At 42.0% G+C, this 24607-nt stretch overlaps 1 protein-coding gene across 2 annotated transcripts in view; it reads left to right on the top strand.

Annotated features, from left to right (window-relative positions):
- ARHGEF3 (Rho guanine nucleotide exchange factor 3) overlaps positions 1-24607 on the top strand; it is a 229399-nt gene that overhangs the window by 3813 nt on the left and 200979 nt on the right. Inside the window, exon 1 of one of the 2 annotated variants that reach the window (XM_084840056.1) lies at positions 10205-10293. The exons of the other annotated variant lie outside the window; for it this stretch is intronic. Within the exon in view, the coding sequence (XP_084696182.1) occupies positions 10205-10293 (89 nt within the window). Of the gene's footprint in view, positions 1-10204; positions 10294-24607 lie in introns of those variants that run through there. 2 annotated transcript variants of the gene reach the window in all.

Raw genomic sequence — 24607 nt, 5'->3', positions numbered from 1 at the left:
AATTTCCCAGTTAGCATTATCATCGTTCCCTCTAATAGCAAAGTTGAGTGCTGATGGGACTGGAAGACCCACTTAGAAACAAGAGGAAGGTATTAGCCACAAGGATTTCAAAAGTACAAAGTATATATTTAAAAACAAAGATCACCTCCAAAAAACCCAGCCTGATGAGGACTGAACATGCTCAGTGGCCTCCAGGAGCCATGGAATATTGGGTATCAGTTGGAAAAGAAAATGGAAAACATGTGAAGAAGAGTGAATTGACCTGCTTGAACTGTTTAGAGCAGGGGTGAGGAACCTTTTAAATTTGAAGGGTGATCTTTGAGAGAAATCTTGGGGGGGGGGGCTGCCTGCAAGTGGTGGGAGGGGCCAGAATTGGTGGCAGAGGGCTGAAGCCAAAAGTGGGGTAGGGCAGGGCTGGTGGTGGACCATCCATTCTCTCTCTCTCTCTCTCTCTCTCTCTCTCTCTCTCTGCCACCCCATTTTCTCTACCTGCACTTCACACTCTCTCCACTGAAAATCCTCCCGCCCAGCATGGAAATCTGGGTTAAAAAACATTCTGTTTGCAATCGAATTGCTTCACAGGGGTGGTGGTACGAAGTGGAAATGTTCCCACCTTTGCTTTAGAGCTTATAGTATTATGGAAGAGGTCAGACTGCATCCTGTACAAGACCACTCCTGTTAGGACATGACGATATAGTGCAACATTTTATTTCAGGCCCCACATTTATTTATTTATTTATTTCATTTCTATACTGCCCAATAGCCGAAGCTCTCTGGGCGGTTCACAAAAATTAAAACCAAACAACACACAATAAAACAATTTAAAATATATAGAACATTAAAACCACAATATAACAATACAACCACAATAAAACCTAGCAGCAGTGCAAGAGTTTAAAATACAGATTTAAAACAGCAAAGATAAAAATTTAGAAAGCTAAAATGCTAAAATGCCTGGGAAAATAAAAAGGTCTTCACCTGGCGCCGAAAGGAATACAATGTAGGCGCCAGGCGAACCTCACTAGGGAGCTCATTCCAGAGCTGGGGTGCCACAGCAGAAAAAGCCCTCCTCCTAGTAGCCACCTGCCTCACTTCCTTTGGCAGGGGCTCACGGAGAAGGGCCGCTGATGATGATCTTAAGGTCCGGGCAGGCACATATGGGAGGAGGCGATCCTTCAGGTAACCTGGCCCCAAGCCGTTAAGGGCTTTGAATGTTAACACCAGCACTTTGAATCGGGCCCGGAAATGGACTGGCAGCCAGTGCAGCTGGAAAAGTACTGGCGTAATATGAACTCGCTGGCCAGTCCCTGTTAACAATCTTGCTGCCCTATTTTGGACCAGCTGAAGTTTCCAGACCGTTTTCAAAGGCAGCCCCACGTATAACGCATTGCAGTAACCCAGACGAGAAGTTATCAGAGCATGGATAACTGTAGCTAGGCTATCTCTGTCCAGATAAGGGCGTAGTTGGTCTACCAGCCTAAGCTGATAAAAAGTGCTCCGTGCCACTGAGTTCACCTGTGCCTCAAGTGACAGTTCTGGATCCAAGAGCACCCCCAAACTACGAACCTGATCCTTTAGGGGGAGTGCAACCCCCTCCAGAACAGGTTGAATATCACCTAGCCGGGCAGACGAACCACCCACTAACAGTACCTCCGTCTTGTCTGGATTGAGTTTCAGTTTATTAGCCCTCATCCAGTCCATTACCGTGCCCAGGCACTGATTCAGAACAGCCACTGCCTCACCTGGTTTTGATGAGAAAGAGAGGTAGAGCTGGGTGTCATCTGCATATTGATGGCACCTCAGCCCACACCTCCAGATAACCTTGCCCAGCGATTTCATGTAGATGTTAAACAGCATGGGGGATAAAATAGAGCCCTGTGGAACCCCATGGCACAATTGCCATGGCACAGAGCAATAATCCCCCAGCACCACCTTCTGGAATCGGCCATCCAAGTAGGAGCGGAACCACTGTAGTGCAGTGCCTCCAACTCCTAACCCAGACAACCTATCCAGAAGGATACCATGGTCGATGGTATCGAAAGCCGCTGAGAGGTCCAGGAGAATCAGCAGGGTCGCACTCCCCCTGTCCCTCTCCTGGCAGAGGTCATCCCACAGGGCGACCAAGGCAGTTTCCGTTCCAAAACCAGGCCTTTTAAGAATGTAGTGTTGCAGACCAGAAATGTAAAGGTTGTTCTATCTTAGCTTAGAAGCTAATATGCCTACATGATAGTAAAAGAAAAGAAAATTTTTGTGAAACTTCCAAGTAACAGGTTTATTATAGCGTAAAGTTCATGGACTAGACTTCATAAAATCTATTGTGTTATCCTCAGTTGGAAGCTATCACCAGTTACTGCTATTATGAATGGTCTCTGTAGCTATATTGCATACCTTTTAAAGTTTATCTCTATTTTGCATTTTTATGTACAGTCGTGAACATTTAATAATAAAGGTGGTGCCCATTCATAGAATCATAGAATAGTAGGGTTGGAAGGGGCCTACAAGACCATCGAGTCCAACCCCCTGCTCAATGCAGGAATCCAAGTCAGAGCATCCCTGACAGATGGCTGACCAGCCTCAACTATAGCCACCCAATTTCTTTTCTGCCTTGTGTTTAATTATTTTGTAAATTGTTTTTGTTTTTAACTGATCATGTGCCTGGGAGAGCGGATATATTTTGTACATTGTTTTTAACTGACACTGCGCATATAAATCATGCAGTGTGAATGTCTAGGCTTCTTGTTAAAGTACTTGTTAAATCAGGGGAAGTGAGGGGAAGCCCACTACGATATTCAAAGCACTTGAATTTGATTACAAAGATGTGTTCTTCTGAAGCAACTGTTGAGGCCTGAGAGTTGCTGTTTTTAAGGAGGAAGAAAACGGGAAGCTGGGATAGGCTGTTTTTCTTAGCACCCCCCCCCCCCCCGCTCATACCTCCTGATCTCACTAGCAATAGCTTTGGTTTTATCCTAACATTAAGTATAATTTTCAGTGTTGTAGTGCTAGATATCTATTGACATGCTTATCAGCCAATACCTAGCCATGTAAATTCTGTGCCCACCAGGTTCTATTACAGACAACTCACCCAGCACCAACAATCCTAGCACCCCCCACATGCTTGTGTGTGCATGCACACATGTATATGCACACACATGGGGGAGAAAACCAGACTTTGAGGGTGGGCCCTGTATTTGGTGGTGTTGGTGTAGATGCTGTGGGTGTGCTGAGTAATATGTACCTGCTGGGATGCATCCATGAAATATTTGCAAGTGACTTGAATGCAGTTGTAATATGGGTGTAGTCCCTCACTTTATTCTGTGATTGCTTTTTCCCATTCATTTGCCAAAAGTGTATAAACAAAATAGCTAGCAAAGCAACGATATCTAAATGTGTGCTTTATTTGGACCAAGAGAATGTTCCATGCATACAGCGGGGTAAATGCAAAAGTATTGTTACTGCCAAACTACTCTGTTGCATCAAGAGAGGTAGAGCAAGAGTGTGTGTGAGAGAGCACTCTTTCTAGGTTTTCGTATAGCCTGGTACTTGATCATGAACAGTAGATGTCTGATTAATAGCTCCTGATAGGCAAGCTTTTAACACACATCATACCTGTTTATCCATAGAAACAGAAAAAGGCAAGAGGAACACACACGCACACATGTTTCATGGAATCATAGAATAGAAGGGTTGGAAGGGGCCTACAAGACCATCCAGCCCCTGCTTAATGCAGGAATCCAAGTCAGAGCATCCCTGACAGATGGCTGTCCAGCCTCATCTTGAATGCCTCCAGTGTGGGAGAGCCCACCACCTCCCCAGGTAATTGGTTCCATTGTCGTATTGCTTTAATACAACAATGGAACCTGGTGTACATTTCCTGGTGTACATTTTTTGTATGTGTGTGTGTGGGCTCAATTTTGTACTGTTAAAGTACTAAAGCTAGATGGAACTGCATTTAATTGATTTTGAGGAGAGGGGTATATGAAAAGCTGTATGAAGAGGCAACGTAGCTAGATTTACCTTTGCTATATCCTGAGATATGTTTTTTGTGTGGGATACCTTTTGCTGTATTGTCTGTTTTCAACATGACAGGGATACAGTTAATTAAATTAATTCACTTGAACTATCTGTATTTCCTATGTAACTGCTGTTTATCTTGATAATGTGTACTGTGCGGTATTGCAGTGGAGACCAAGATTTTTGACTTCTACTTCAATAAAGAACGACTAGGGTAACAATTTTTGAAACCCTTATTAGAGAGTGGCTATAAAGTGCGATCCTCATCAGCCCCTATCTGAAATGTGGAAGTTGGCATATGGGATAGTTATTATAACTACACTCCAACTGCAAAATGGGGGATATAAAATAGACTATATTACATGTGGGAAAATGCTGTCTTTCTCAGCCTCCACCTCTATTCCCCCCACTTCAATTTGCAATATGGGAGTGTTATTATTGTTCTACATTACACTACATTACAGGCTTGCTGTAAATCATTACTCAATCTCTCTTTATCTCCTCCACTCCCCACCCCCACCCCTACTCCCCAGCCATAGGGGATGATAATACTAGACAACTTTTTTTCTCCTACTAGCACAGGAAGCATTTGCAAGGGAGTCTCTTAAATTTAATAACAATTTTTTTAAAGCCTATTTTTTTTGCTCTGCAAGAAGATTGCGTTTGAAAGAGCATGACTGCTTCTATGTGTGAGCATGCGTCTGTGTGTAATGTAAATGACTGACATGATCCTGCTAAGTCACGGCAACAATGAAGTGTTGGATATCTGTATTGTCTCCAATTAACAACTGTCCTTGTTACCACTCTAATGAGGAAACATAACACCAAAAATATCCAGGGAATCCAGTGTGCAGACAAGGGAGCTGTTGATGTAGTGCTTTCCTATGTCTGTGTACTTGGCCTTTCAGTACTGCTCAGCTAAGTTTGGATTTTGGACTGAAAAGGAAAATGCGTACCAAGGTAACTAAAAGATAACATCTTGAGCTCAAGTCCTAAGCATATTCGATTAGAAACAAGCCCTATGGAAATTATTGAGGCATTTCTTAGTAAATCTAGTCAGGTTTGGTTGTAAGCTTGGTGGTAGGAACAACCAGAACTACTAAGGGCGCAATCCTATGCATGTTTATACAGAAAAAAATCCTACAACTTCCAGCATTCCCCTGCCACCTATGCTGGTGGGGGAATGCTAGGAGTTGTAGGTCTTCTTTCTGTCTAAACATGCATAGGATTGCATGCTAAGAGGTTTCTAGTTGGAGAACAGTGTATTAGCTTTCCAGAGGAGTAGATTGGTGTTGTTTTGATGGTACTATTGCATGTGTGTGTGCTTACTGAATTGCTTCCTGCTATATCTATAAGTTTGTAAGTAAACATACTATTATATTAGGGACCACAAGTCAGCAATGCTATTTGCTTCAAAGGGAAACTGGCCCCATAAAAGACTGCCCTGAATTTCCCATTGCTCAGGGAAGTGAGAGTACAAAACAGTATATTAGGAGCATAATTCCTTTCCAGATAAAAACATCACAATTAAGGAAACTCTAGGACTTCAGTCTCTGGTGCGGTTGATATTCCTTGCTGTATATGTGGTGGACTTGTTCAGTAATGAGAATATACAGGAATAATAGAAATACATTTTAAATACATTACTATGTACAATCTACCCAGAGACTAAGACTATCTAACAGAATCACATGTATAAACTTCAGGAAAATTGTTTCAGCAAAATATTGGATAACTCCAGACATTCCAGTGACTGAATAAAACTTTGTACATTTACACATATATTTAAACTCACAGAAACGGTGAGACTTAAAGGACAAACAAAACCAGAAACCTTTGGGGATTTTGGGAGGGAAATTACAATATTGATTTAGGGTGCAATCCTATGCCGTAGACAGAAAAAAGTCCTACAACTCCCAACATGCCCCAGCTGTAGGACTTCTTTCTGTCTAAACAGGCATAGGATTGTGCCCTTAAATGCATATAGAAGCATTCTGTTTTTGTAATGGCTCATAGCATGTTGTCAAAAACAGGGATGTCTTGTAATCCAAATAGTCTCTGGGGGTGCTTCCAGTTGAGGCTTTTATTGTGCAATCGCTCTGCTTCATTCATGGAATATTATGCGAAATCCAGATGTCATCAACTTCCATATGTAACCCTCTCATGTTTTCCAATAGCTTCTTCTGTCCTTTTTTCTTACCATATAAAATCTGTTAAGGAAGAAAAGATGGAATAGCTGCACAATGTAATGTGATTGATGGTGCCAAAAGTCGTCTGTCTGGAAGCACTTAGAGTCTGGCTTGGAGCATTGCGGTAAAGTTGTTTTATTTCTTATTTTGGAATTCTTAGCATTTTTGCCAATACTGCTTAAAGTTCAGAAGTTGAACATGGGTAGTAATACTTCTGGACATAGGTCTGTTCTCTCCCCCATGTTAAACTGTGCTGGCAATCATTCTTCAAATTTTTAAATTTGAAAATGACATCACTGGTGACTTAATCTATAGATGATAAAATATTATGCTGTAAACCATCATAAAATCCTACATTGCTTTAAATTTGCATTATGTTTATGCACTGAAAATGTATAATCAATTGCCCCAATGCTTGCTTTTTTTTAACCAAATGCTTTCCTGGCAATATACAGTTAGAATTTTTATTACCAAGTGGACCTATTTATTTACATCCTTTGCATCCCTAAATTGCATAGGCAAATTGTTACTCTTCTATGTGAACTTTCTTCCTGTCCTTTTAAAGACCTTCTGACTTGATTAATCCTGGTATTGCTTACAGATTAATTTATCTTTTGAAAACTGTACATTAATGGGTCTTTTATAAATGTTTGCTCAGTGCCTGAAAGGGAAAAGAATGCTTTGGTTTGTACAAAGTAATTAAGGGCTCAAGCCTATGGCCGCTAGTCAGTGGCTAGACGGCTGTAGGATAGGTCAGTTCCTGGAGAACTGACCCTCTGCCGCGCTGCCTCATAGGCAGCGCGGATCAGCCCCACGCTCATAAGAGTAGCATGGAGTGGCGAAAATGGGGCATTCCTGGGGATGGGGAAGTTGGACACATCCTATGTGTCATCTGGCCGCTGCTTCCCATGCTCCGAGGTCCTGCGGCTAGACAGCCGAAATCGGCCATCTAGTTGCAAAAGCAGGGCTGGGGGAGCGAGGAGGAGATCTGCTCTTCACCACTCCTCCCGCCCTGCACTGGATAGGCGGTGGCCCTTGGGGTCAGAGGTGACTGTCGATCCAGATAGGTTTGCTCCATCCATCTCTTCCTTGTGCTGTCTGTACTTCAGATAGAATCAGGAGCAGAAGTAACTAGTCTTTGATCCTGAACAGGTAAACCTCAATTGAGGATTATGACTCTCATAGTTATGCTACTTAATGTGGTGTAGATGAAGCCATTTTATGTACATCGTTTTTACAAATCTTCTCCTTTCTCTCCCCGCCTCCCTGCCATTTGAGGTAGTAGAATATCCAGTTAAGGACTCCTTTACTGTTTATGGACATAATACTTATACTATTTTATACAGGCAAGGGTTTTTGGCGCAACAGAAACATATTAACAAAAGGGAATGGGTGTCTTAAGGGCCAAGCTGGTCAGGAAACAGATGGTTCAGCGCAAATGGTGGAAACTGTTAGTATCAATGAAATACATACATGAAAAATAGCAGTGTCTTAACATTTTGTGGAAAATACAACCAACGGCCTTCCTCATAACCTTTTCTAAATGTGGCCTTTTAATTGATTGGTATTAAGTTACTGGTCTATTGTCAAGTGGTAAGCCAAAACACTTCTCTCCCCCACCTCCTCATCCCATTCCTGTGTCTATCTAATAGCCCAGTGTGTGTGCAAAAATTAAGAAGGGGAAACTTTCCCCATCTTTTTATTTCTATACCATATTTTGTTAATGGGTCCTCCTGTTCTTACACTCCTTCTGTTGGGAGTTCCACAGGGTGCCATTTTTTGCCTCTGGGTTTCCTTATTAATTTCTTTTCACACTAATTATAATTTTTATGCTGATAACCCACAACTGTATCTTTCCGTACCTGACATCATTGTCACCTTTCGTTAATATCTCTGCCTATCTTTTGGTTGTCTTGTCGTAGATGTCTCTTTTTAAAAATCTGAATTTATAAAAAACGGAACTTTTACTTATCATTGTAGTATTGCTTCTGCCCCTTTTTAATATTTTCCCTTTTTTGGTCTGTATTTCTCTTCTTTCACAACTTCGGGAGTTCTCTTCTCCTCTGATCTTTTCATCCTTGTATTTCTGCTATAGCTAATTCTTATTTCCATATCTTGAATATCTCTGAGTTTTGTAGTATCAGTTGAAAAACAAACAAACAAACTCTGTTTATTTATCTTGCACTGTGTGCACTTGCTTATTGCTGTGGCCTTTTATCTGGGCTTCCTATTTTCTATCTTCACCTGCTTTGCTTTCTCAAATTTTGTGGCTCATTTTGGTTTTTATTACTTCTCATTTTATCCAGGGTTCTCCTTTACATTAGCCTCCTTAATAAGTGTCTTTATGTTCAGGATCCTTATGACTTTTCTGCTATCTTTATATGCCCTCTCTCCTTTTACTTTCTAGTAGTATTTTAAATCAAAATTTGTATGCCTTGCTTGTTCCCCTTTCCTTCGTTATTCTTATCTCTGGAATGCTCTGCCTTCTGATGTTATAACATATCCCCCCCTTTATTTTTTAGTAACATTTAAAGGTAGGCTTGGACATAACTTGTTCTTCTGTGGCCCTTTGCATTTGCTATTTTTCTGATGTCTACTTGGTTGTAAGTCTGGGGACAGAACCTGTCTCTAGTATTATTTATTATATGTGTTTGTGTTTTGAAAGCACTTCAGAAATGATTGTCAGGAAAAGCTTCCTTTGCTTATTTTTTGCATATCAGGCTGCTGTTCACTGCCAAAGAGCAGGGTCAATAAAGAACTGACAACTCCAGTTGCTTTGCTTATGTAATTTATAGGTTGATTCTTTCTTAGGTTTAACAATACGACTCTTCTGAAAGCAGTGAACAATTAGCATTAGATTGTGGACTTGGGGACTGAGGAGATGATTTTTAGCAGCCCTGCTGGGGAATGCTGGGGCTTGAAACACTTTCTAGCTTTATTGTAGCCCCTTTAAAAATATTGCAGCTTGGCAGTAATTATGGCCAGTAACGTTTTATGATGTCTTAAAGTTGCTTGCAATGTTATTTAAAAGACTTAAGAAAGAAGTTGAATATTGCTGACATCTTAACCTTTTCAATGTTAAAATTTAGTTATCAACTTAATATCACAGTAATGAGTTAGTTCTGAATGCTACTTTTCAGCCCTGCTTCTTCTACTTTGCATAGCTTTTGGGCATAATCCTACTGACACCAACTGTCTTGGCACATGTTCAGAGATATAAACAAAAGGCAAATTGTGCTGGCTTTTGCAGTAGGGCGGAGGAGAGAGAACAGTTGACAAAACAAGGCCTAAAATTTATTCCGTTAATTCATTCATCATACAAGTAAAACTCTTCTTCCTCACTTGTTTTCTCTCCATCTCTAACATTCATGAGGAATATACTTCACCCCAACTTTTCATGTGGGAGGAAAATCAGAGTCCACTACTAAGGGCTTATGGTAGCAGTCTGGAACAAAAAGGCTGTCAGTTATCAGAATTATGGTTTTGCCCCTTATGGCTGGTTCTTTTCTCCTTGCTGCTGAGCCCTGATGGACCTCATAACCAAATTGGTAATGTTGGGGAGGATACAACAATATCACTGTAGAGTTAATAATTGTCATTGAAATGTCTGTTTTTTCTGTGAAGTGCTAAAATAGAGAGCATTTCTTCAAATTGATGTAGAGCGGAAGTATACAGAAGTTAATGCCAATACTTCTGCGGGTTCGTAGGTTTCATCCTCCCACCCCTGCAGTAAATTCTGATGCTTGCCAGACTGCTGGGGAATGAAGGAAAAAGAAACTATATCTTGAACATGGGAGACTTTCAGTTCACTGTATTTGTGGCAATTTGTTGCTTATCTATTAAATTGTTTCATTATCAATAGCAATTTGCTCACTTGCATTAAGGAGGCAGGAATCTGTTACTTTCATCATATTAAAATGCACACATACGTGGAAGTGGTCACATGTAATCTCTCCCTCCCTCCTTTAAGTGCTCAACACAGACTTGTATTTTCTTTAAGGGTAATGAACACTAGTAAAACCACAATCTTTATAAACGGCCCTACAGTGATAAGCCATTGTGCCCAAAGCGGGATGGAAGAAAACACAACATGGTAAGGCAACTTCTTTCTTAGATTTTAAACTTTTCATGACAGAAATCAATATGAATTATATAAACAGAAACAGTAGCTTTTTAAGTTATTATATTATTATTATATTAATTTATATCCCGCCCTTTTCCCAATACTGGGATTCAAGGCGGCTTTACAGTGTTAAAACTATGTTAAATGTTAAATAAAGAGGACAAAGGAGGAATGCGACCTAGAGCACTCATTTAGTTTGGAAACAGACCATTTTACTATTGTGTTAAATGTCCGTCTTCTACTTATTAATCTTAGGACAGTTTCTACACAGACTGAGGTGGCAGAGTCTTGTGCTGTGTCATTTCAGAATGTTAGCAGGGTGTTAGCAGACTGCTCAGTGAAGGGCAAGCACTGTAGACCCTGAGAAAATTGGCAACCAAACAGGAGATGATCACTTCAAGAAATCCTTGTGGAAGACAAGGCAGGGAAAGTTGACAGCAGTAGAGCACATGCTTTGCATGCAGAAAGTCCCAGTTTCAATCCCTGGCATCTCCGGGTAGGACTGGGAAGGAATCCTGGATGAAACCCTAGAGAGCTGCCAATCAGTGTCGACAATCCTGGGCAAGATGGACCAATGGTCTGACTCAATATAAGGCAACTTTCTATGTTCCTAATCTTGCTTAACGACTATCGGCCATGTACGCGAGGTCAAATCTAGCAATACTAGCTTAAGTTGAACGTAAATATTCAGTAGTTATAAGATAAGCAGTATTCCAGTATAATTATGAATGCCTTTGGCAGCCCAAAGTGATTTCCTGATACATAATTAAATCAGTATCCAGGATAACTTGAAAAGTTTTCAACGTTTTACAGGAATCCAATCCTTGAATAGCAGGCACAGCAGCGTCTTTGTTGAGCATCTTACCACAGCGCCCATTGCCCTCTGTTTTTACACAAGATGACTCTGGCAAGGACTTGCCTCACCTCTTTTGTTTCAGCCTGGAATGGCTATCATTGTCACCTGGAAGTCTTCTTATGACTTTGTTGTGGTTTTGTAATGTTCAAACCTGAGAATCTTTCATTCTTTTGAAATGGTTGTTTGAAGGGTATAAGAACCCTGGGCTCCAAGTACTCAGTGGACTGGTAGACCCTGCTGTCTCTACTGATTGTCCTCATTTGTAGGTGTTGGACCAGTACCATCTGGTTCCATGCTAATGAAACCCACTTCAGTCTCCTTGCCACCCCAGTGTTGGAAAGAGTACAGTTAGTGTGTTTGGAGTAGAATAAACTCCGGAGTCCCATAGGCAATTCTCAGAATCACATGGGCACAGGATGCTGCAGTTATGTCTCTTCTCTACTACTTTTGCCCAGTGTCATCTGAGTCTGGCCATTTAGGTTCTTGCCTAGCCACAGGCTAAAATCTGTGGCACCCCTTTTTAAATGGACATATTTTTTTCTTCATCTGCTGAGACTCATGAGTTTCAACATGTCCCAAACTTCAGCTACAGGAACAGGTCACACAAACCCAGGGAAAGGTATCTTGGAATATCCTATTTTCAGGAGATTCTTGTACAAATTGTGGCCTCCTACTCTGCACCCTCTTATCTAGGTTGTGTGTGTGCTAACTTGGTTTAATTTTGGACTTTATTTAATTTAAACCCCAGCCATTTCGTACAGGCTTTCCTGGTCAACTAGTGGGAGAGATTGCGGCTGGGGCTCCTGTTTCATTTGGGCAGGCTCACCCCTTGTTTCCACTTCACTCCATTGTGTCAGGATAAATTCTCCTAGAGGAGTGGTTTTGATGCAAAGTGTAATATTGGGCACCATTTTGCCCAGTAAATTTCTGGAGGGGAAGGTAAGAATAGGCGAACAAAGCAGCATAAATTGGAGTGAATGTAATTTGAGCTCTAGGTAACCTCCTTCTCCCATCCCCTTTTGTTATTGTGGATGTACATCAGGATTATTACTATTTTATTATTTCATTTCTATACTGCCCAATAGCCGAGGCTTTCTTGGCAGTTCACCACAACTCACAAAATTACAAACTACAGATACAACATTATAATAAAACATAGTATGAAATTTGTAACATACAAAATTTTGAACAATTTAAACAGCTAAAAATTTCAATAAACAATTTAAATACTATACCTGTTCAAGACAGCTGACATAAGTGCCCCGTTATATGCCATTAAATGCTTGGGAATAGAGGGCAGTTTTAACCTGGTGCTGAAAAGATGACAGTGTTGACGCTAGGCAGGCCACAGTGGGGAGATTGTTCCACAATTGGGGTGCCATGACTGAGAAGGCCCCCTCCCTTGTTGTCACTTTCCAAGACTCACTCGGAGGAAGCACTCAGAGGAAGGCCTCAGACATTGATTGTAGTATCCCGGTAGGTTCATGTTGGGAGAGGCGTTCCGTCAGGTATTGTGGTCCCAAGCCATGTAAGGCTTTATAGCTGAAAACCAGCACCTTGACTCGGGCTTGGAAACATACAAGTCAGATGCAAGTTGGCCAGAATTGGTTTTATATGCTCAGACCTTCTGGTCCCAGTTATTAATCTGGCTGCTGCATTTTGCACAAGCTGCAGCTTCTGAACAGTCTTCAAGGGCAACCCCAAGCAGAGTGCATTGCAGTAATCTAACTTGGAGGTTACCAGACCATAGATTACTGAAGCAAGGTTATCCCTGTTCAGTTAGGAGCATAGCTGGGCCACCAGCTGAAGCTGGTAAAAGGCAATCTGTGCCACTGAGCCCACCTTAGCCTCAAGTGACAAGAGATGGCTCCAGGAGAACCCCCAAGCTATGAACCTGTTCCTTTAAGGGGAGTGCAACCGCATCTTCAACAGGTTGACCTCTCCACACTCTGTACAATAGCAAAATTCTGCTTGTGGGGCATTTTGGTGAAATGTTTTGTAAGCAATGGCATGCAGCTCCACACTCACAAGCCCATCCCCAGTCTGCCCAACTGGCCTAATTTTAAATCCCGAAGACCTCTGATTCAGCTACTAAGAGAACTCAGCTAGTTGTCCTACAGTCTGGTTCTCTCTGCACCTGCTGATGGTTTCATGCAGGTTGATATATGTTTTGCTTGTTTTGATTCATAAATACTCTACCAAGTTTATTTCCCCAGTTAATGAATGTATATTTTAAATCCTTGCTTTAATAAATTCCCCCATTATTAAAGAAGCCTGTGTGTGTGTAATTGGGTTCTTCCAGCCAGATGTCTTACTGCAAAAGTAAAAAAGGTCCCTTAATAAATGTACACATTCTCAAGATAAACAAGCTTGTACAGGTGTTTAGAGGACGACATTCGGTAACAGGGGGATCACATTTTGAATGCTCACCTATGGAGAAAAACCTTCCTGCTTATAGAAAACTAGCATAGCATAGATTGGTCTGGGAAAAAACTTCTTTCCTCTGATGTACTAGTTTTTTATTTGCACATAAATAAATAGCATCATACACTTTCAGTCTGAAGTAGTACAGTAGCTCTACCACCCCATTCTACTCCATGTATACACCAGACCTAAGTTCAGCTGTCATTTAGTATTATGTAAGCTGCATACCATTGTTTCCAAAACGTTTTACCAAGGTGTCCCACAAGCAGAGTTTTGCTATTGTACAGAGCCAGCCCTTGTCTTAGAAATGAACCTCATAGGTTGTTATACCTGCTTAGAAACTTGGCATACCCACAGGCTTTCTATGCTCTATCGAAGGGCCTCACTGCACCATGGAGGAATAAGTGTTTTGTACAACTGCGGAATGATGTGCGGGATATCAAATCTTCAATGAATTCTAGGCATGTCATTAACCCACGTTGTCCACTAATGCTATTTTTGCTTTTCTTCTGACCATGCCCTGAAGCAAGATAGGATTAGGAGTGTAGCTGTGATGAATCCCAACCAATGGAATCCACTCCTGCAGGGCAGAGGAGAGGCTAAAGCTGTCCGTATTGAATTTCCTGTCACCCCATTATCTGAAGCAGCAGTGGACAGCTTTGAGAAGAAGAGGGTGGATGCTTATCTGCTTAATGGTCCATTGCTACTCTTCAGGAGAATTGGAATCCTTAATTCTATATGATATGTTGGGTTTGCTTTATGTTTTGATAATAAATAGTGAAATTAGACTTTGAAAGGGGCAGGTTAAATTCTTCCTTCTGTATATAGTAATAGTAGCTGATGGGTAGGTACAGCACTGTTTTAGGAACCTGTGGAAAAACTATCATCGTGTAAACAGAATAAACAAACCAATTGGAATTTTTGCTTTCTTCACTAGAAAACTGGGCAAAATGTAGTAAGAAATGTCAAGAATTCAAGAATAAGATTAAAACAAAACAAACAAAACAAAACAGATTAAGTAGCAAGTGTTTGAAATATCATCACTGACATGGTATGGCAACTTATGTCAGTTTTTAGTAAAGTATTAATTCTTACCCTTCCTAATATTGGTGAGATAAAAACTCCAGAAATTAACTCTTTCTAGGTTCCTCTGTTGTAGGGAAATGGGCTCTTGCCTTATTCTGAGTATGGGAGTATATGTACTACCACTGTGAATATTTTAATGTCAATATATACAGATGTAAATTGAAATGCAATTCATTTATTATTTTGATATTTTTATTGTTCCATTTTTTAAATAATTGGTTTTAAATTTTTGATTATTTAGGTGTTGCTGCTGTTTTATGATTGTGAACCTCCCCAGGGCATTTGCCAGTTGGGCTGTATACAGATGTAATTAATAAAATAATAATAATGCATATCTTGGAAAAAAGGGTGCTATTTCTGCTAGACAATGGCTAAGAATTAATATTTCCTTGCTTTAGGCATGAAAGGTGAACTGGTTTGCCACCCTGGTAAGGCTATAATCCTATGGTCCCGGGGAGGGTATCCCAGGGGCCATAAGATAGTTTGGATCTTCCCTTCAGATGGTAGAGAGAAAGGTTTGCCCTCAGAGTGGGATATTTGACCTTGGATGTCACCTCCCAGCCCCCATGGAAGCCTCTGTGGCCTTTGCCTTGCTGGATCTCTGGTGGCAGTAGAGGCAAAAGGGTGGGGGGCTCATCGGTATAGGTCCAGATATACTCTCAACACAGTGGGTAGATGGGGGAAATGTATACCAGTGCTGTAGCTGGTTTAAATAATTTCCCTCCCATTGGGAAATTGTAAAAACAACAACAGAAAACAGGCTAGGAGATGAACAAATTGGTTTTACTCCTGGTTGCTCAACTTTGGACCACTGTTTTGTTTTGGCCCATTTAGCTGAAAAGTATTCTAAACCAAAAGGGGGCCAATTATTTTCTGCATTCATAGATTTGAAATCCGCTTTTGACTCAGTTTCAAGAAATAAGCTGTGGGCAAAATTAGAAATGCTGGGTATTGATAAAAGACTTCTATATTTGATCCAAAATCTTCATCAACAGATGGAAGTTCAAATCAGATGTAATCCCAGTGGTAGCCTGTTGGAACGAATAGTATCAACTAGGGGTGTAAGACAAGGCTGTGTTTTAGCTCCATTTTTTAATATTTTCCTGAGCGATTTACCTAATGCTTTGAATACTACAGATTCTCATACTCCAAAACTGGCTGATACAAAGATCCCCATTTTACTCTATGCAGACGACGCCGTCTTAATGTCATGGACAAGGGTTGGCCTCCTGCATCTGCTGGCAGTGTTCACCAGCTACTGTAAAATTAACCAGTTGAGAATTAACTATAATAAATCTAAAGTGCTGTTTTTTTCAAGACGCAGGAGGACCTTTGGATGGTCTGTGAATGGGAATCTTATCAAACAAATTTCAGGCTATAAATATTTGGGTATATACTTTCATAAAACTCTCAATTGGTCTTTGCAGAGAGATAGGGCTAGAGCAACAGCTAACAATACAGCTGCTGCAATAATAAGGTTCTATTATACCAAAGGGGGTCAATTTGTTCCTGCTGTACTTCAGGTGTTTAAGGCTAAGTCACTTATGCAGTTGTCGTATGGCATTGCAATCTGGATCAAAGCTGTTAATTTTTCAATAGAATCTGTGCAGGCAGCTTTCATCCACTCCATCCTTGGTCTTCCAAAATGTGTAGCAACCTCCTCTCTCTTGTTGGAAACTGGCCTACAGACAATCACCTCAAAAGCTTGGATTAGCGCATTATATTTTTGGATCCGTTTGTATGGCCCTGGACCTTCAGGTTATTTATATAAAATACACAGTGACCCTTACATCTCTGAGTGGATGAAATTGCTCTGGAATAAGATCAATTCTCTGGGCTTATGCCCAGAGTTTGTACTAATGATGGAAGCTAAGCAAGCCAGAGCTCTTCTGTCTCAAAGGGTCAGGGATTATGATCTACAGACTTTAAGTTCTGCAGTGGATAGAACTTGTTCTCCTTTGTTTTGGGATGCAAATCTGAGTTAGGGGCTGGGAGAAGCGAAATATCTCTTAATCCTTAACATTCCCAAATATCGGCGTGTATTTACTTTAGCAAGATTTAATGTCTTACCCTCTGCTCTGTTACAAGGGAGGTTTCAGAAAACTAGCCTTTTAGATGGTATATGCCCATGTGAAAGGAATGAAATCAAATCAGTTATTCATGTTTTACTTTGCTGCTCCTTTTATATAGAGATTAGAGAGAAATTACTGTCTGATACTAGATAAGATAGAAATGTACTTCTCTACTGTTTGAGGACAACAGAGGATAGGGATACAACTGAGGCTTTGCTAAATTCTTCTTGAATGCTATGAGAATAAGATCTCTTCAGAACTGATTTTACTGTATATTTCCCGAATGTGTTTCTAGACTCTTTGTATTTTTGTATGTTCACAGTCTGGTGAGTGACTGTAATAAAGATGATGATCATAGAATCATAGAATAGTAGGATTGGAAGGGGCCTACAAGGCCATCGAGTCCAACCCCCTGCTCAATGCAGGAATCCAAGTCAGAGCATCGCTGACAGATGGCTGTCCAGCTGCGTCTTGAACGCTACCAGTGTGGGAGAGCCCACTACCTCCCTAGGTCATTGGTTCCATTGTCGTATTGCTCTAACAGTCAGGGTTTTTTTCCTGATGTTCAGCTGGAATCTGGCTTCCTGTAACTTGAGCCCATTATTCCGTGTCCTGCACTCTGGGATGATCGAGAAGAGATCCTGGCCTTCCTGTCTGTGACAACCTTTCAAGGACTTGAAGAGCTCTATCATATCTCCCCTCAGTCTTCTCTTCTCAAGGCTAAACATGCCCAGTTCTTTCAGTCTCTCATCTTAGGGCTTTGTTTCCAGTCCCCTGATCATCTTCGTTGCCCTCCTCCGAACCCTCTCCAGTTTGTCTGCATCCTTCTTAAAATGTAGTGCCCAGAATTGGACACAATACTCAAGATGAAGCCTAACCAGTGCTGAGTAGTGGGGAACTAGTACTCACGGGATTTGGAAGCTATGCTTCTATTAATGCAGCCCAAAAGCGCATTTGCCTTTTTTGCAGCCACATCACATTGTTGGCTCATATTCAGCTTGTGATCGACAACAATTCCAAGATCCTTCTCGCTTGTAGTGTGGTTGAGCCACGTATCCCCCATCTTGTAATTGTGCATTTGGTTTCTTTTTCCTAGGTGTATGCAGAACTTGGCATTTATCCCTATTAAATATCATTCTGTTGTTTTCTGCCCAGTCTATCAAGATCACTTTGAATTCTGTTTCTGTCTTCCAAAGTATTAGCTATCCCGCCCAATTTTGTGTCATCTGCAAATTTGATCAGCATTCCCTGCACCTCCTCCTCCAAGTCATTAATAAAAATGTTGAAGAGCACTGGGCCCAGGACTGAGCCCTGTGGTACCCCACTCGTTACCTCTCCCCAGTTTGAGAAGGTCCCATTGATAAGCACTCTTCGAGTCCGATTCTGTAGCCAACTGTGGATCCACCAGATCATTGTTCCATCTAGCCCACTTTGAGTTAGTTTGCTCATCAGGGTATCATGGGGCACTTTGTCGAAAGCTTTGCTGAAGTCAAGGTATATTATGTTTACAACATTCCCACGGTCCACAAGGGAGGTGACTTGATCAAAAAATGAAATTAGATTCATCTGGCAGTTCTTGACAAATCCATGTTGGCTTCAAGTAATCAATCACTGCATTGTTTTCAAGGTGCTTCCAGATGGATTGCTTTATCATCTGCTCCAGAATTTTCCCAGGGATTGATGTCAGACTGACTGGTCTGTAGTTCCCATGTTCCTCCTTTTTACCCTTTTTGAAGATAGGGACAACATTAGCCCTCCTCCAGTCATCTGGCACTTCACCCATCCTCCATGATTTCTCAAAGAGATGATGATGATGATGAACAAAAATCAGGAAAGGAAAGAAGGACAAACATTGTCCATCTCTGTTCATCTTGCCCTGCCAGTGCGAGCCCTAAGGCAGTTCCTCCACCCCTGGATCTCCTTTGTGTGTTTATTAAATCTTTATGGTTGGACTGTAGCATGATCAGTGTAACAATGCAAATTGATTCACAGTTCTCCAAAATACAACTCTGTTTAAGGGATGTATTTTGGGAAATCCAGGATGTTACAGCTGTACATGTCTGCTCACAGTATGCTTGGGGGAAACTTGCCATGCTGTTTCACATATCTCTGTGTTAGAAGGGGGACAATTTCAATGGGGAATTAGTGGTACAATATTGGGGCATATTTTTTCTTGACCGTCCACATGTTACCACATCCAGGTACTGCAGTGTGGGTGTCAGGGCCCAGCTTCAGCACTGCAGTGGGCCTTGTAGGTTATAGTCAGGATTTGCTTAGAGGTAGCCTGGAAAGGCTTAGGCCTATTTAACCTCTGGAATGTCAGAATCTGTGTGAGCTTAACTCTGTCAGTGTTCTCAGAGCAGAGCCAGGGGGAGTCACCCAACTCCCTGTCCACCTGCTGGTTTGGCCTTGGCAGGCAGGGAGGCTGGAAGTCCATGAGAACCTGTCAGAGGTGGGGTGGGGTTTTCAGAAGGGTTGCCCAGGTTGAAGTGTCAATGCTGGAGGGCTGAGCAGTGATGCCTTGTTTAGACAGGGGCCTTGCTGAAAGGCCAAAGGGCCTTGTCTGTCAAGCGATTCGGAGAGGATGTCTTACAGTCATGTCTTCCCTTTTAAGCTGGTGCAAAGGCAAAGAGCCTTTGCTAGGAACATCTCGTCTTCATTGCCCAAAGCCTTCTCTGTTTGGATCCATATTTGTCTGGGCTTTTCGAGGCACTCTGCCAGGGGTGTCGTATAAGAGGGACCACCTGGGTATGGGCCCTGGATATTTTTGGAGCTGTGTCCCAGATCTTTTGAGCTGTCCTAATTGCCATTTTTTTTTTACATTTTCCCATAGGCTTGCATTGGAAAACAAAAATGGTCATAACTTTTTTTAGTGTGTACAACAAATGCATGACATTTGGAGGCTTGGTAGCCCCTGTGGAGCTGATTGAATATGCCAAATTTTCAGTTATTTTCAGGCAGTTAGGTCCAGTGGCTTTTGTGCTAGTCACAGGTAAAGTTTGCTATTTTCAAGAAAATGTGTCAAAGCAAAGAGCTAAATTTTTTGTGTGCTTCCACATATGTGCTTGGAATTTGGGGACCTGGGAGCCCCTATAGAGATGACTGAGCCTGCTAAAGTTCAGACAGTTAGGTCCAGTGGCTTTTGTGCTAGCCACAGGTAAAAATTGCTTTTCCCAAGAAAATCTGTTAAAGAGCTATAATTTTTTTGTGCTTCCACAAAAATTCATGGAATTTGGAGAGCTGGCAGGCCCTATGCAGCTGACTGAACCTACCAAATTTCAGACAGGTCCAGTGGCTTTTGCGCTAGCCGTGCATAAAGTTTCCTTTTCTCAAAGCCTAAAATAAAAAGTAAAAACTTTCAAGCCACCCAGGGGATTAGGGATCCTAATCAGAAGTTGTTTAAGGTGACTATTAGGAGGTCACTATCCTTAATCGCTGGTGTAGGGTTTTTTTGAATTGCGAAAAACCTCTCTCCTCCTACTTTTCTGCTCTTACATGCCCAGTGTTGTGAGCTTGACTGCAATGAAATTTTGAAGAGGGAGAAGGAAGGGAAGAAAGAGCTCCATGTGAAACACTGGTATTTCACACAGCATCTGATTTTACTGCCCCAAACTGGAACCTTTGGCTTCTGCAGAAGTTAGTAGCTTCAGCACAGCAAAGGGTCTAATCAGCCTCCACAAACGTCTTTCTCCCCCTCCACTTTAATTTCTCCTAAATAGCTGCAGGACTCAAATAATCCCAAAGGGAGGGTTAGTATTATGTGGTGTCATGATGGAGAAACTGCTGGGGCTTTTAAATAGGTTCTGCAGTTTTAAAAAAGCTAGAAAAAGCCCTCAGCCACCTCACTTCATAAAGTTAATTTAAGTAGATGCAATCCTTACAAACCCTCCACAGCCTCCTAAATTCCTCTGAAGTACTACTTCTCTGAAAGGAGCCACTTGGCTTAGGGAATTCTCTCTACCCCCCAACCCCACGCGTATTTCCAATCACCATTCTTCTTTTCTTCTTCCCTCCCCTGTTTGTTTGTTCTTTCTCTTCTTTATTCCACCCAGAGCATATCTTGGGGAATTCTGGGGCTGCTTTGTTTGTCAGTTGTCATTATCCAGCCATAGGAATGGCTGTAGCTCAGTGGTAGAGCACATGCTTGGCATCCAGCTCTCACAGCCATACGTTGCTACTGGGAAAACCATAGCTTTGATTATACAAACCTTTGTCGGCAAGGTGATGTCTCTGCTTCTTACTATGCTGTCTAGGTTTGCCATAGCTTTCCTCCCAAGGAGCAAGCGTCTTTTAATTTCATGGCTACAGTCACCGTCTGCAGTGATCTTGGAGCCCAAGAAAGTAAAATCTGTCTCTGCTTCCATTTCTTCCCCTTCTATATGCCAGGAAGTGATGGGGCCAGATGCCATGATCTTCATTTTTTTAATGTTGAGTTTCAAACCAGCTTTTGCACTCTCCACTTTCACCCTCAACAAGAGGCTCTTTAGATCCTCTTCGCTTTCTGCCATTAGGGCGGTATCGTCTGCATATCGGAGGTTGTTGATAATTCTCCCGGCAATCTTAATTCCGACCTGTGATTCATCCAACCTGGCATTTCTCATGATGTGCTCTGTAAAATAAGCAGGGCGGCAATATACAGCCTTGTCGTACTCCTTTCCCAATTTTGAACCAATCAGTTGTTCCATGTCTGGTTTTTACTGTTGCTTCTTGACCCTCGTACAGGTTTCTCAGGAGACAGGTAAGGTGGTCTGGTACTCCCATCTCTTTCAGAATTTGCCACAGTTTGTTGTGATCCACACAATCAAAGGCTTTAACATAGTCAATGAAGCAGAAATAGACGTTTTTCTGGAATTCTCTTTCTTTCTCCATGATCCAGCGAATGTTGGCGATTTGATCTCTAGTTCCTCTGCCTCTTCGAAACCCCGCTTGTACTTCCGGTAGTTCTCGGTTCACATACTGCTGAAGCCTAGCTTGTAGGATCTTGAGCATAACCTTGCTGGCATGTGAAATGAGCGCAATTGTACAGTAGTTTGAACACTCTTTGGCATTGCCCTTCTTTGGAACTGGAATGTAAACTGACCTTTTCCAGTCTTGTGGCCACTGTTGAGTGTTCCAAATTTGTTGGCATATTGAGTGCAGCACTTTAACAGCATCATCTTTTCGGATTTTAAATAGCTCAGCTGGAATACTGTCATCTCCGCTAGCTTTGTTGTTACTAATGCTTCCTAAGGCCCACTTGACTTCACTCTCTAGGATGTCCGGCTCAAGTTCAGTGACTGCACTCTCATGGCTATCAGGGACATTAAGGTCTTTCCTGTATAGTTCTTCTGTGTATTCTTTCCACCTGTTCTTAATCTCATCTGCTTCTGTTAGGTCCCTGCCTTCTTTGTCCTTTATCATGCCCGTCTTTGCACAAAACGTTCCCTTGATATCTCCGATTTTCTTGAAAAGATCTCTCGTCTTTCCCATTCTGTTGTTTTCCTCCATTTCTTTGCATTGCTCATTTAAGAAGGCCTTCTTGTCTCTCTTTGCTATTCTCTGGAAATCTGCATTCAGTTGGATATATCTTCCCCTTTCTCCCTTTCTTTTCACTTCCCTTCTTTCCTCAGCTACTTGTAAAGCCTCATCAGACAGCCATTTGGCTTTCTTGCATTTCTTTTTCTTCGGGATGGATTGAGTTGCCGCCTCCTGAACAATGTTACGGACCTCCGTCCATAGTTCCTCAGGCACTCTTGTCTATCAAGTCTAATCCCTTAAATCTATTCGTCACCTCCACTGTATATCCATAAAGGATATGATTTAGGTCATACCTGAATGGTTTAGTGGTTTTCCCTACATTCTTCAATTTAAGCCGAAATTTTGCAAGCAGCAGCTCATGATCTGAGCCACAGTCAGCTCCAGGTCTTGTTTTTACTGACTGTGTAGAGCTTCTCCATCTTTGACTGCAAAGGACATAATCAATCTGATTTCGATATTGACCATCTGGTGATGGTGATGACTCTGTAGAGTCGCCTCTTGTGCTGTTGGAAAAGAGTGTTTGCTATGATCAGTGTGTTCTCTTGGCAAAACTCTATTAGCCTTTGTCCTGCTTCATTTTGTACACCAAGGCCATGCTTGCCTGTTATCCCGGTGATTTCATGACTTCCTACTTTAGCATTCCAATCCCCTATGATGAAGAGGACATCTTTTTTTGGTGTTAGTTCTAGAAGGTGTTGTAGGTCTTCATAGAACCGATCAACCTCAGCTTCTTCGGCCTCAGTGGTTGGGGCATAGACTTGAATTACTGTGATGTTGAATGGTTTGCCTTGGGTTTGTACTGAGATCATTCTGTCATTTTTGAGATTGTACCCCAGTACTGCTTTTCCCACCCTTTTGTTGACTATGAGTGCTACTCCATTTCTTCTAAGGGATTCTTGCCCACAGTAGTAGATATAATGGTCACCTGAATTAAATTCGCCCGTGCTTGTCCATTTTAGTTCGCTGATTCCCAAGATGTCGATGTTCAGTCTTGCCATCTCATGTTTGACCACCTCCAGCTTACCTTGATTCATTGATCTGACATTCCAGGTTCCTAAACAATATTGTTCTTTACAGCATCGGATTTTCTTTTCACCACCAGACACATCCACAGCTGAGTGTCCTTTTGGCTTTGGCCCAGCCGCTTCAGTCTTTCTGGCGCTACTTGGAAATACCCTCTGCTCTTCCCCAGTAGTATATTGGACACCTTCCGACCTGAGGGGCTCATCTTCCGGCATCATATCTTTTAGCCTTGTGATACGTTCCGTGGGGTTTTCTTGGCAAGAATACTGGAGTGGGTTGCCATTTCCTTCTCCAGTGGACCACATTTTCTCAGAACTCTCTCCCATGACCTGTCAGTCTTGGGTGGCCCTACACGGCATAGTGTATGGCTTCACTGAGTTACGCAAGCCCCTTTGCCACAACAAGGCAGTGATCCATGAAGGGGCATGTAATCTATACACACATGCAAGCACAGCACATGCACACACCACACACACACACACACACACACACACACACTAGACATGCGCTTAGACTTGTGTATGTATGTATATGCAAATTTGTGTTATGGGCCTGTGTCCCGAATCTTTTAAGAACCTAGCAACACCCCTGCACTCCGCACATGGGCTCTCCCTTAATTGGAACTTTGGATTGCTAAAGACTTGCCATTAAAAGTACTGTGAGGCTTTTCATAGACTTCAACGCTCATTTGCTGAAGATTGTGTGACTTTGTCGTCAGCTCAGTGTTCTGGCAGACTGGGTTTGATCTATGACTGTTGGACTTTCCTCTGCCTGTATGCATGCAGTGTGGAGTTACCAATGCAAAAGCAGTGGCATGGAACTGGAGTGTCTGGATTGACTCTTCCCTTGATCTTGATAGGCCTCGACCATGTAGCCTGGAGTTATCAACAAAAGATTCAAAGTTGGACTCTCTATGGGTGTGGTTTTGTTTAGGCCTTTCAAGAATTTATCCCTTGATTGCCTGATTGGGTCATTCCAGGAATCATTCCCATTCCTTTCCAGAGTTGGAACCCTGTGTATGGATTGCCTGGGTTAGATGTGCCAGGAATCCCGAGTCCCTTCCCTTGTGTTCAGAACCTTGGAGATAGCAACGGGGAAACCATGTTGATGAGGATCTCAGTCATGGTAGTAGTGTTTAACTCTGGACTGTTCTGGAATTACATAGAGCCTATAGCTACTGACCACCAGCTATATGATTTCTGAAGAGTGAAACTATTAAGCTTTTGCCGTGGGATTTCATGCAATAAAGACATCTCACTGATTTGGGTGTATGGTGTCAGATTGTCTGACCATGTACGCTGGGGGG

This window comes from Heloderma suspectum, chromosome 2, assembly GCF_057233095.1.
Source record: "Heloderma suspectum isolate Gila_16-S chromosome 2, 16-S_ref, whole genome shotgun sequence".
NCBI classification, from domain to species: Eukaryota; Metazoa; Chordata; class Lepidosauria; order Squamata; family Helodermatidae; genus Heloderma; species Heloderma suspectum.
The sequence above is the reverse complement of the archived record's forward strand: the minus strand, read 5'-3'. Positions and strand labels throughout refer to the sequence as shown.